At 36.8% G+C, this 13157-nt stretch overlaps 1 protein-coding gene across 1 annotated transcript in view; it reads left to right on the forward strand.

Annotated features, from left to right (window-relative positions):
• Pdgfc (platelet derived growth factor C) overlaps window positions 1–13157 on the forward strand; it is a 172590-nt gene that overhangs the window by 125008 nt on the left and 34425 nt on the right. The window contains exon 3 of the mRNA XM_059265521.1: window positions 3218–3398. Within this exon, the coding sequence (XP_059121504.1) occupies window positions 3218–3398 (181 nt within the window). The remainder of the gene's footprint in view (window positions 1–3217; window positions 3399–13157) is intronic.

A 13157-nucleotide genomic window follows, 5' to 3' on the forward strand; every position in this document is an offset into this window, starting at 1 on the left:
AACTTTATCAAATTAATTATAGCAAATATCTAAATTAGCAAGGTTCATGTTAAGTTACATTCGTTATAGTCTGTGTTTTCCAGCCCTTAAACATGACTTCATGGTCAGTTTTTGTGCAGAAACCTACAATTTCTCTGTAGTTAGTTAGCCAAATAGAATAAATTTAATTATAGAGATGTATTTTAAATATAGTGAGTAGTATCTTAGCTGATACTTCTCCTTCTTCTCCTCCTCTTCCTCCTCCTCCTTCTTTTTCTTTTATTTTTCTTTACTTTTGTTTTGTTTTCAAGACAGGGTTTCTCTTTGTAACCCCCCTGGCTGTCCTGAAACTCACTCTGTAGACCACATTGGCCCTGAACTCACAGTGACCCATCTGATTATACTTCTTGAGAGCTGGGATTAAAGGCATGCACCACCATCACCCAGCAGATTTTATCTTTAAAGACAGTGGTTCTCAACATTTCTAAAGCTTTGACCCTTTAATACAGTTCTTCATGTTGCGGTGACCCCAACCATAAAATTATTTTTATTGCTACTTCATAACTGTAATTTTGCTATTGTTATGAAATATCACATAAATATGTGTTTTTCTATGGTCTTAGGCAACCCCAGCAAAAGGATTGTTTGATCCTCAAATGGTTTGGACCCACAGGTTGAGAACAACTATTCTAAGAAGTTGGAGTCTGAGATTTGGCTTTTGAAACTGAAGCTGTAACATCACAATTAGTTACATTGTAAGCTTAGCCAAATTGTTTAACTTCTCTATATTTAGTAACTCATAAACTGGGCATAATCAGAACCTCCCAGTTAGGTTTGCTAAGAGGATCTATTGGGTTAATATTCAGAAGCACTTAAAAAAAAGTGCCTGACACATTGTAATCACCTCATAAGTAGATAATTATTTCAAAGCCTTTTCAGTATTAATTAGACTCTGGAAGAATATCTGGTCTTTGAATAGGAGTCTGAAGATTCTGTTTGTGTTTGGGCAGCAAAAGTATAAGCCGATAAGCTCTGTACAGTAATTGCCATCTTATTATTTTTATTACCTATCCCAACCTGCTCCTGATCCAGTTGACACTTGCAAAGCCAGGCTTTCTATAATCCACACTCATTTGGCATCCTTTCTCACCACTGTCAGGCTTGATAATTCATGGGACAGTTTTAATTGACAGGGTTTTAGTCAGTATGAACTAGAGACAGCCTGTTCTGCAGGGTTGGTTTATTTTTGTTGAAAGAAGCTGGGTGTCTGACAATTATGTTTACCAGTGAATTTATTTCTCTGGTATACTCCTTACATTCTTAGGAGTAAGAAAACAGCTCCCATATCCTCACAGTTTCTACATTCCCACAGGAGAACGGAAATTTTGTCTACAACATTAGACTTGTTTGTTAAACATAAAAGAACATAAATCCTCCCAGGGTCTCAGGAGTACGGCAGAGACAGGGAGTGATCATTACCAGCCACGTTGCACTGTGTGTGCTGTATCATGATGCCCTGGGAATGTGATGTTTGATTGGCTCATAAAATAGGCTTAGTAAATCCTTTAAATAATGGTATGGGCAATTGTTCACCTTGAAAATTAATACCTGGGAGTGTATTGTAAGGATTACCATGTCTCCAGTATGGTCAACTGAGCAGGTAGGAATGGCTTGTTTTAAATTTCCAATTCCTTTCACTATGCCCTATGTTTTAGTTAGGGTTTCTATCGCTACGATGAAACACCATGACCAAAAAGCAAGTTGGGGAGAAAAGGGTTTATTGGGATTATTTCAGCATTGCTGTTCATCACTGAAGGAAGTCAGTAAAGGAACTCAAACAGGACAAGATCCTGGAAGCAAGAACTAACACAACGGCTATGGAGGGGAGCTGCTTACTGACTTTCTTCCCATGGCTTGCTCCACCCACCTTCTTATAGAACCCAGGACCAACAGTCCAGCACCTAGATCTCATGGAGGCATTTCCTAGACCGAATTTCCTTCCTTTGATGACTCTAACTTGTATCAAGTTGACACACAAGACCAGACAGTACAACCAACATGTATGGTTTTTCTCATTTGTTTCTCTCTTCCATTTCTTCATGATGTTTTGACCTATATTAGTAAACATTAAACAAACAGCTTCTCATATGAATTCCATATTCTTTTGAAGGCATCTGGTCAGGGAAAACAAAGTAAGAAACATAACCCCGTGTAAATCGTTAGAGAAAATAACTGGCTTTAAATGTATTATGCTTTTCCATTAAAAAATATCTTAGTTCCTAAGATTATGTGAGAAAAATGAAGCTAAAGAATGTTGTTACATTACTTAAGGGGAAGATTCATAAATATAGTTGGCCCATATGTTGTCTTTTTATTAATACTTTTTTCTTTAAATCTAATACTATATAAAATGTTGGGTTTGATTCTACCTAGTGTGTTTATAGTACATTGTATTTTAAAATCTATCAATCATTTTTCAAGCATGTCAGACTTCTCTCTCATTAAAAGTTTTTAACTTTCTCTTTATTATCTTATATTCAATCTAGAGAAGTCATCATTTATTTATATGTGCAATTGTTTTAAAAAATGGTCTCTGTGTTAGGTGAAGCTTGGGATGCATTCCTCAGTATTTGAGCATTTTCTTAGCAAGTGTTAGACCCAATGTCCAGAAGTAAAAGAGAAAGCTGGAATAATAGCAAAGTTATTTTATAAGAAAATAATGTGTGCTACTACCTAAATGCATATTATCAACTACCCTAAAAATATAAGTAAGTAGTTGGTAGTTTGCTTCTACTTGGTAAGTATTAGTATATTTCTCAGTATTTGTTTGGTACTATGCTTTTCTAAATTAGTAACTGTTGGAAATGTTCTAAGTAAAATACATCTTCCCTAACTAGGAAAATTGAACAATGATGATGGGAATTAAGATAGGAACTAGAATTGAATTATTCATAGATTGAATGTCATATAATTTTGTTCTATGCAAAATATTTAAATTTTAAGTGTCTGATCAATCTTGAGTTTGATAATAGCAAATCAATCTGAAGGCTTTGAAAAGTGTTTCATATTTTTCCAACTGGTCTTCACTTCTTGTTCTCTTTAACTTTTGCATCTAATGAGCTCTCATTCAGGCCTACTTGGAAACAACGCACTGATCTACTCCATAGATGTTTTGCACATATAAAATTTCCATTGCCTAGATAAGCAATGATGTCTCTGCCCCTTTGCCTCCTCACAGGTATGATTTTGTAGAAGTTGAGGAGCCCAGTGATGGAAGTATTTTAGGATGCTGGTGTGGTTCTGGGACTGTGCCAGGAAAGCAGACTTCTAAAGGAAATCAAATCAGGATAAGATTCGTATCTGATGAGTATTTTCCATCTGAACCTGGATTCTGCATCCACTACAGTATTGTCATGCCAGTAAGTACCACTTTGAGATTATCCTTACTTAAATAAGTCAGCTATTTTTGACTTGAATTCCTCATTTTAAAATGAGAATCAGAACATGAAACATCCAAAACCATTCTCTAGCTTGGATTCTTTTTTTTTTTTTTTTAACCATAGAGGTCTCACTATAATTGTTATAATCAACTTAAACATTTTCTCTGTAGATGATTAGAAATGCTAAGTGCCTTATATGTAATAAAATGAAATATGTGATTTTTTTTATAGTTATAGGAAGATAGCAAACTAGGAAGATGGCTCAATTGGTAAAATGTTTACCCTGAACAAATGAAGCTCAGATTTCAGTCCCTAGAACTCACTTTAAAAAGCCAAGCGTGGCTGCTTATAATTCTGCTCTGGGGATACAGAGAAAGACATATGCCTGGGACTCTCTGGCCACCAGTCTAGCTTGGGTGGTGAGCTCCTGCCCAGTCAGAGATCCTGCTTCAAAAACTCAAGATCCTGAGATCTCACTTTGATTCATTACTTGAAACTTATAAGTAATGTGTCCACACTGTACCCGAGGGACTAGGTCATGTTTGTGTCAGTATTTCCAACATGAAAATCATATTCGGTGCATGTTTAAATGGCATTGAGTGTGATGAGCTATGCATGCAGATTTTGTATTCTGTCTTCAGTTCCTCTAGCATCTCTCAGCCAGGATGCCCTACTCTGGCCACTAAACTGCCCTGAACTGGGCTGTAGGAGATGGAACTGTATGAGTAGATGAAGATGCTATATTTACTCTGATCATCTTTAGGGAAACAGCAAGCTATGGGCTGAAAAAAACAAGAGAATATGACGGTCGGATCCTACATTTCCTAAGAAGTGTAATCTGATGATGTTAGAAAATTGCTATTTTTTTTTCTTCCACTTCCACAAACTTTGGGTCATTTGTGTTCACATTTACTTTGGTAGCTGACCTGCCACTCCTTACCCTACCATGTCGGCTTCATATACCCCTCACTGCTTTCTTAGAAACACATCCATTCCATTTTCAGTAACTGTCTGCCGAAAAGTGGGATTTGGTGAGTGACAATGTGACAGGCGATTATGCTTTTAAGTCTGGCAGAATGTTTTGAATTATCACTGTGTGTTTGTAAATGTACCCTCCCTCCCCTCACCCACACCTGCGCTAACCCTGGCCAGGCAAGATTCATCAGTCTGAGCCATGAATCAGATAAATGAAAGCCTAAAGTAAGAAAGCATACTTCTTGGAGAGCCGGCTTAAAGGATCTTGTGGTATTTGCTCAGGGGCAATTGTCCCTGCATTATCCCTCATTCATTTCTTTCCTTCTGTCATGGATGAACTTTCTTATTGACATCCCCACTTCCCTACAAGTGATGACCAGACTGACTGCAGAGTCCTAGCTGCAAAGCAGGACCTGCTGTACTGCTGACCACAACGGCTTCCTAGTTATGATACAAATAGCACGAACCACAGGCCTCGGTAGACCATTAGCTTTCTGTACTAAGGTTTGCTGCACAGGCCTAGCTTAATACCAGTCCCACAGCATTAAGCTTTTCTGGAAATTCGGCCGTTTTCCCACAGACTTGTCTAAGACCTAAGTGGGATATCCTAATGTCTCTGGTGTTGTGTGTTACCTTGGTTGTCACCAAGGACAGAGGAGACACGTTAGAGAACCCCAGTTACAACAATGATGCCATATATTCTCCAGATGCTCATGTGTTAGTCTGTGGTACTACGGATACAGCTGGACTGTGGTGTAATCGTTGTCTGGGTTCCCTTGTTCTGGTAAGGGGAGGCCTGAGTTGGGGGGCAGTTAATGATGTATCCACTACAGTCAATGAACTTAGGACACACTATCCATTTTAAACCATTTTATTATTTATAAAAACATCCATATAATCAGCCTTCTCTGCTTTTGGTTATCTAAATTGATATGAATATGTGATTGATATAACTTGATATGAATATTTTACATCAACCTGACACAAAAAACATAAGTCAGTGAATGATTTTTAAATCTCAAACTACAAGAAAAAAATGTACGTTAAAGTGAGTTATATTTTAAAAGTAAAGAGCTTGTTCTATAGTTTTATTTGTGAAAAGGAATGGACATCAGATTCTGGTCTGCCATGAACTCTCTGTGGTTCAAATTACTATGTCATAGAAGAAAAGTATACGAAGATCTATTTTTGTTACAAGCATTTTTTTTTTTTTTGGTCATGCATGCCCATTAAGTAATTGTGTCTACTGTAGTAAAATGATTCACCCTACAGCTAAGCAAGGAGTTCCGGATTATTTTGAATAACACAAGTTGAATGAATATTTCATGATTTATAAATACAGTTTTCTTTATATTGCTGAAATGTTGGAACAGATTTTTTGGATTACCAAGTAACTTGGTATAAGACCAATTAAATGTGTCTCTCTATTTTTCTATGTTATATTGGTGCCATTAGCTAGGCTTAGTTTTAAAACTACCACTGTGAGATGTTGACGTAATGTCATAATGAGTTATAGCTTAAAAAATACTACATAGGTTTAAAATTTTAACATCTTAATGCTATTTCAAATAAAATATTATGGAAATATAATTCCCTAGTCATGTATCATTGATAAATAATGAAAGATAAATCTGTGTAAATTTTATAGTAAATGATATATTAAGTTTTATGATTGTTCACAAGAAGTTAATAATGCCATTGGTATTTTTCCCTTTTATGATGAGAGGGGAGAGAGAGAAAGAGAAAAAGTGTGGAGGGTAGAGTGCTCACACACACAGCCTGGTAGATTAGTAGTGAGAGATTGTTTAAGAAAGATGAAAACATTGGGACCTTGTTTCCCTTCGAAGCCCACACACAGTGAAAGCCTGAACATAAGTCAAATCTCTTAGAAAGAAAAGTTCTTGTTTAATGTTGGAGTAATGTGTATTGGGTTATATATGCCATGCTCTGCAGTATGGCATCAACACCATTATTTAAAATGGTAAAAATAAAAAAAAAAAAGATTAAACAGAACAACTTTTCATCCAGTATCAAGTATCTGATTAAAAGTTTTATTTCTCATTTTTGCTAGGAAACTGTTTCAAAAAAAAAGTATCTGAGTTTTTAAGTAAAAATGTATAAATTTGGGTCTGCATCTTTTCAGGGGTTTTCCTTTTCTTAATATGTAAAACAATTTCTCTTGAGTATAATGCTGCATATAAAATGCTATTTTTAATGTTTACAAAATGTGAGGGCTTTAGTTTTTCTCCTTCCAATAGGGTGAAATTTTTGATTAATTATTGCAATAATAGTATATTTTCTTAAATAATTTTATTGAATCTCACTATTAACAGTTTTGAACTTACTAAGATATAAAAAGATAATACTTCTAGCAATTTATTTACTCTGTTTTACCATTTGATGGGCATTGGTCATTGAGAGAACTAGATCTTGCAGCTACCATACATTTGACTCCCATGTATCACCACCATTTTCTTTATTGCTGGGGCATGTGGATGGCAGTTAGGGAAATAATGAATGGGACACATCACTCACGTCCACTCCAGACCATCGACCTTTAAGATTCTACCAAATTTGTCCTATTTTTTTTAAATGTTTTACCTCTTTCCAAGTATGCATATTCAATGACACCTGCTGGGCTATGGAAGTTTTTGTTATTTTGTTAGTAGAATTATGTAAAAAGAAAGCAAACTAATGCAACTCTCAATAAATTAAAAAAAAAATCAAAGCCCTGCAGTGCTGTATGGGGGAGTGCAGCCCTGGTTCTGCGCTGTAACTGCGTCAGAACCCAGTTGTATTTCTTCACACCAAGTTCGTAAATGACTTGTCCTGAGTTAAATCAGTGTGCAGCCATTGTGGTGGTTTCTTCTGTGGGGAGGGGTTAGAAGGACACTTGGTGCCTGAGGTGCCATTGAGGAATGCATGACTGATTGCCAGGACGGTTATTAATTATGCAGACAGAGAACAAAGCAGTTCAGTGGATACTGGAGTTGGGGAGAGGAAGGAGGGAGGCTGTTGTCCCTTCCTTCTGGCTGAGCTAGTAGACATTTCATGTCAATGTTCTGAAGAAAGACGTCTCCAGTCTGACGACAAAATTCATTATTTTGATCAGGTGAAGAAATATTCCAATTGACTCTTTAAGGAAGCCTTCAAATTCAGTTTTCACTTTTTTTTACTTAGAATAAAAGCAACAAACTCCTTGGAGTGGTACCTACACACAGGTACTGTGGGGGCAGTCCTCAGTGGCAGAATATGTCAATATTCTCCAAAATGTTAAACTTAACAGTTCATTGCCTCACACTCCCACATTGTCCTATTAAACTAGAACTTGCTTTCAGAACAAGTTCTTATTTACATAGACAGAGAACAAATACACTGATGATGGTCTTAAGGGTTTTAGTATGTTTGAATACTTTAAGGGCCTTGCAAGCAGCGGATATCTCCAGTCCATAGAAGCATCTGTCAAATGACTAGATTCTTTAAAAATACACAAGATTTTTATGTATTTAGGAAAGGAATCATGAGAGGTCACTGAATCAAGAATATTTCACAATTGCCGCAGAGACTGAACTTAACTAAAAGTGGCTTACTCCATCATCAGACTGACTTCCACCCAAGGGCAATGTTCTTCACAAGACATAATCACACCTTTCTTGTTTCTACTGACTCTTTTGTTGTGGTTATTTTCATGCCTTCCAAGAAGGGGCTTCACATGCACTGTTTAGAGAAAATAGCCAGAACTCCTGCAGCATATGCAGAAGGCAGGTAAATATTTGAATGGAGTTGTAAGTAAAAGTCATAAACAATTAGAAGTTTGAGTTTCAAAAATCAATATTATATACCTAAGACCACTAAGATTGGAAAAATTGGAGTTAGTTCAGGAGCCAGACCTTGTAGAAGGTATTGTTCTCCGAAGATTAATGTGAGTGGAATTATAAATTGAGTGGTTTGCATTGAAGTCCCACTGTGTTTTCATTTGGATTTTTTCTGTGTATATCTTGCAGGCACACACACACACATACACACACACACATGCATATGTGTGTGTGTGTGTATGTGTGTGTGTGTATGTGTGTGTTGTGTGTGTGTGTATAGGCACATGCATGTGCCTTGCATGTAAAGAACAAAGTACAAACTCAGGTGTATCTACTCAGGAATGACACCCCGCTTTTCCCTGAGGTGGTCTTTCATCAACCTGGAACTGACCAGTTAGGCCAGGCTGACCAGCTAGAGACCCCCTAGCCGTTCTCCTCTGCACTTCTCCAGTAGTGATATTCCAGGCATGCCGCTGTGCCCGGTGGAATATTGTGTTTTGTTGTTGATAATGATGGCTCTGGGAATAGAACCCAGGTAAACACTTCACCTGCAGTTGCTAACTCTCCAACCCTCACATGAATTCTTTCAATAAACTTGGTTGAATAAATTATTATTTTTTTGGAAATCTAGAGTTTATTTTTTTAATTATATATTTCTTTTTTATATAGTATTTTTATTTTATAATTAACTTAATTTCACATATCAGCCACGGTTTTCCCGCTCTTCCCTCCTCCCACCCTTCCAGCCCTCCCCCCAATCCACCCCCACTCCCACTTCCTCCAAGGCAAGGTCTCCCCTAGGGAGTTGAGAAAATTTAAATATGTATGCTAATATTTCCCCAAATTCTAGTACTTTGACTCTATCTTGCTTTAAAGAAAAAAATCCATATAAATATATAATTTGTCATGTGAGTGGTTTGGGACATTTTTAAGAAATAGTAGAGGAATTGTTGAGAAGTAAAGAATGTCATAATTCTTAAAGAAAAACTGAACAGCCACACAAATAAAACCTTGAACAATGATTCAGCATGAATTTGATATCAAATATGGCATAAACAACTCTGAAGAGCTTATTGTAAATGCCTATTGTCACTTGTCAGAGATTCTCTTTTGTTCTGGAATGATACCAGTTGCTTTTCCATCAGCCTTACTTAGAGATACTGAAGCAAGGAGCTGTGTATGGCATTGATCTGTTGCCATTGCCTTGGGTGGAAGCGTGGGGCTATGGCTATAAAATATAAATTGGGCAGGAGTTTTATTACCACATTGGAGAAATGTTTCTATAGTCAAACAAATAAGCTTATTTTGTGACTGGACTTGGAGTCTGTGTGCATATTTAATAGCTAGTGTATCATGTATTTCCTCGTTACTGTTCAGCATGCAGAAAGAGTGGTAGGAACTTCTCGTAGCATTTACATGGACGTGTTTCAGATCACAGCACTTGCCTGCATGCTTCAACTTTCCTAAGACGCATATGTCGGACTATCAATTTGTCAGCTGTCAGTATCTGTTAGTCATAATACTATGATGGATTACCCTCTGTTTTGTTCTTGCTCAGCACTAGACTTATCTGGTTCTTCACAGATGTTGTGATTCCAGCACACAGCATGGTTCTAAACCAGATACTCTCTCATTCCACTGTGTGAAGAAACATTTCAATAAAATAAGATAAAAGAAATATTTTTTCATTTCTTCATGCTTTGCCATTGCATTTAATTTTTGTTTAACTTAGTATTTTTGCTTATTTTTTATTTTTTGAGAATTTATACAGTTACTGTATTTACATCATTTCTCCTCCTTCTCTCCCTCACTCCCCTCTGAGTCCTTTCATTTCACTGAACTCCCTGTCAAATTCATGACCTCTTCTTCTTTAATCATTCTCTCTCTCTCTCTCTCTCTCTCTCTCTCTCTCTCTCTCTCTCTCTCTCTCTCTCTCTCTGTGTGTGTGTGTGTGTCCAACCTACTGAGCCCATTTAGTGTTTCTTGTATGTACAAGTGATTAAGGCTGACCTCGTGGGATTGATAATCTATCAAGGGTTTTATCCCCGAAGAAAACTGATTATTCCTCTCTTGGTAGTCATTGATAGTCTCCTTTATCTTTCTTTTAGCTAACCTGGTTAAGGGCTTGTACATTTTGATTATCTTTTAAAAGGAACAAACTCTATGTTTCATTGATCCTTTGTGGGTTTTTTTCATTGATTTTTGCCCATGTTTTGATAATTTCTTCAAATGCACTGATAATGGCTTTGATTTTTTTTTCAAATTCTTGAGGTAAATCATTCAGTCTGCTCTTTCTGGTGTTTTGATGTGGGCAGTTGGAGCTATACATTTACCCTTCTGACTTTCTGTTCTTTACCTCACTTAATTTCAAGAATTATTTTTTTTTGTTTAATCCTCCGATGACCCTTTCATCATTCAATAGTGCATTGTTCATGCTGAGTGAGTTTGTGCAATTTATAGTTTCTTCTGATATTTATCTCAAGTTTTATTCCAGTATGTCCTAATACATGGCCTATTTTACATAAACAAGAAAATTCGTATACTGTCATGTTAGGCTGGAATATTTCGTAGGTGCCTATTAAGTCCGTTTAGTCTACAATGTCATTTAATTCTAATGTTTATATACCTTTTACTCCCAGTTAGTATCTGTCCTTGAAGGTGAGATTTTTTTTTTCTTGGAGATAGCAAAAAGATGCATCTTGCTTTCTGATTCAGCCAATAAGCTTGTGTCTTTTGATTGAGAGATCAAGACCACTGATAATCAGAATTCTTATTAATAGATTAATAATTTAATTGCTATCGTTTTGTTGGTTTTATGGTACTTCTTTCTTTGACCTACTTCACATAACCCCTATCCTAGCATCATTTGTCCCCCCCCCCCCCATAGCATGTACATTGTTCTCTCATCAAAGGTATTCCTTCTGGTACTCTTTGTAGAGATATTTTGGTGATTATAAATTTCTTTAGCCTGTTGCTATCATGAGATTTTCATTAGCTTTCATTTATAACCAATAGTTTTGTCAGATCAATAGTATAGTTAGCATCTTTCAGAACTTAAATCCATCACATGCCTGCAACTTCTTCTGGGTTTTAGAGTTTCCATTGAGCTGTTAGGCTGATGGATTTACCTGTATGGGAGCCAAATGACTCTAGTACCTGACTGGGCATCTCTTTCCCTGAATTTGGGAAGTTTTCTTCTACAATTTCATTGAAGTTCAGTGCTATGCCTTTGACCTGGATTTTTTTTCTCTTCCCCCAATTTACAGATTTTGTTTATTCTTGATATCCCAGTGTCCCTGAATAAGGGCTGTTAACCATTATCATTTTATGTAATTGATCCATTTTCTTTATTTTATCTTCAAACCCTAATGTTCCAACTTCTGTGTGAGCCATTGTGTTGCCAAGGCTTCCCATTGAGGGTTTTTAATTAGACTTATTGAATGTTTCATTTCTAATTTCATTTTAATTTGAATTTTCTTTAGTATTCCTTTTTATTGAATTCAATTTTCATATCTTGAGTTACTTCATTCAGCCATTTGTTTGTATTTTCTTAGACTTATGAGCATGTCCCTCTGTAACTAGTGAGACAATAATCTTGCTTAAATGCATTTCTTTTGAGTTCATAGGGAGGGAATTGGTAGGAATGGAGATGGGGAAAGCTGCTTCTTGACTGGGTGACAAAAATTGATGAATATAAGGATTTTTGTATAGATGTATGTAGTCCTCATGTCTCTTCAGGAGTTACATGTTCCTTTTCGGTGCATTTGCCCTGGCATCCAGTGTTCCTGAATATTCTGTTCATGAGGCACAAGGACTAATAACAATTATTGTGTAATTGATGCAATTCCTTTATTTTGTCTTCAAGCCCTAATGTTCCGTCTTCTGTGATCAATGTGATCTATGCAATTGAAAAACCTTGTTGGCTTTTATTCTACAAGTATTTGTCTATTTCAATAATACTGTGTATGTGTTAAGATTACTTTGAATTCACGTGGAATCACACACACATATACGTAATTTTTTCTTTATTAAGAAATTTTTTATTTATTTTTACATACAAAGCACAGATCCCCCTCTCATCCTTCCTCCTGCTCCCTCACCCAAGGTTTCCCCCCAACCCACCCACCCCCCATCTCTTCCTCCAAGGCAAGGCCTCTCATAGGGAGTCAGGAAAACCCAGTACATTCATTTGAGGCAGGTCCAAGCCTCCCCTCCCTGCATCAAGGCTGTGCAAGGTGTCCCACCACAGGCAATGAGCTCCAAAAAGTCAGCTCATGAACCATAAGCAAGACAGTTGTGTAGTTTGGTCTGTTTAAGGGGCCCCTGGAAGTGGGATCAGGATAAACTCAGTTTTTATGTCTTCCATTAGTTTTTGATGAAAATTAAAAGGTAAGTACAATTAGCATTTCATACTCATAAAGAGATCAATGTTGGCAAGTGAATGTGTTATAAATGCTCATCAAAGTAGTTCTTAAAACTTCAAGGTCCTCCACTCTCAATGGCTCCACTTCCGATTTGATTTCAGCTGCAGCATGGTGTTCAGCAGCATTCTTTCGTCTGGAATTCTGCTTGAAATTTTAGGTTCTCACCCTTTCCTTAACTGGCAGTGTGACAGATGACACAATGACTGGCAGTGTGACAGATGACACAATGATCCTGAGGTTTGGTGGCCATGGCTGTGGGCCAGTTCCTAGTAAGCAGGTCTATTTTGTAAGCTAACATCTTTAGTATGCCACAAACATTAAATACATTTTTAATTATATTATTTCCAATCCACCTACAGTGTGTCTAAATAGAATGACCTTATAAAACAGTGAGTATGTATTTTGGGGTCATGTGGAAAAGAATGACACAAACCGAGACCAATGCCAGGCCTTATAATGGATGTTTTTATGTCTTACTCATCACCTTCCTTCTCCTTTCCTTCCCTCCATCCTTCTCTCCTTCC

The sequence above is a fragment of the Peromyscus eremicus genome, chromosome 6 (genome assembly GCF_949786415.1).
Source record: "Peromyscus eremicus chromosome 6, PerEre_H2_v1, whole genome shotgun sequence".
Lineage (NCBI taxonomy): Eukaryota > Metazoa > Chordata > Mammalia > Rodentia > Cricetidae > Peromyscus > Peromyscus eremicus.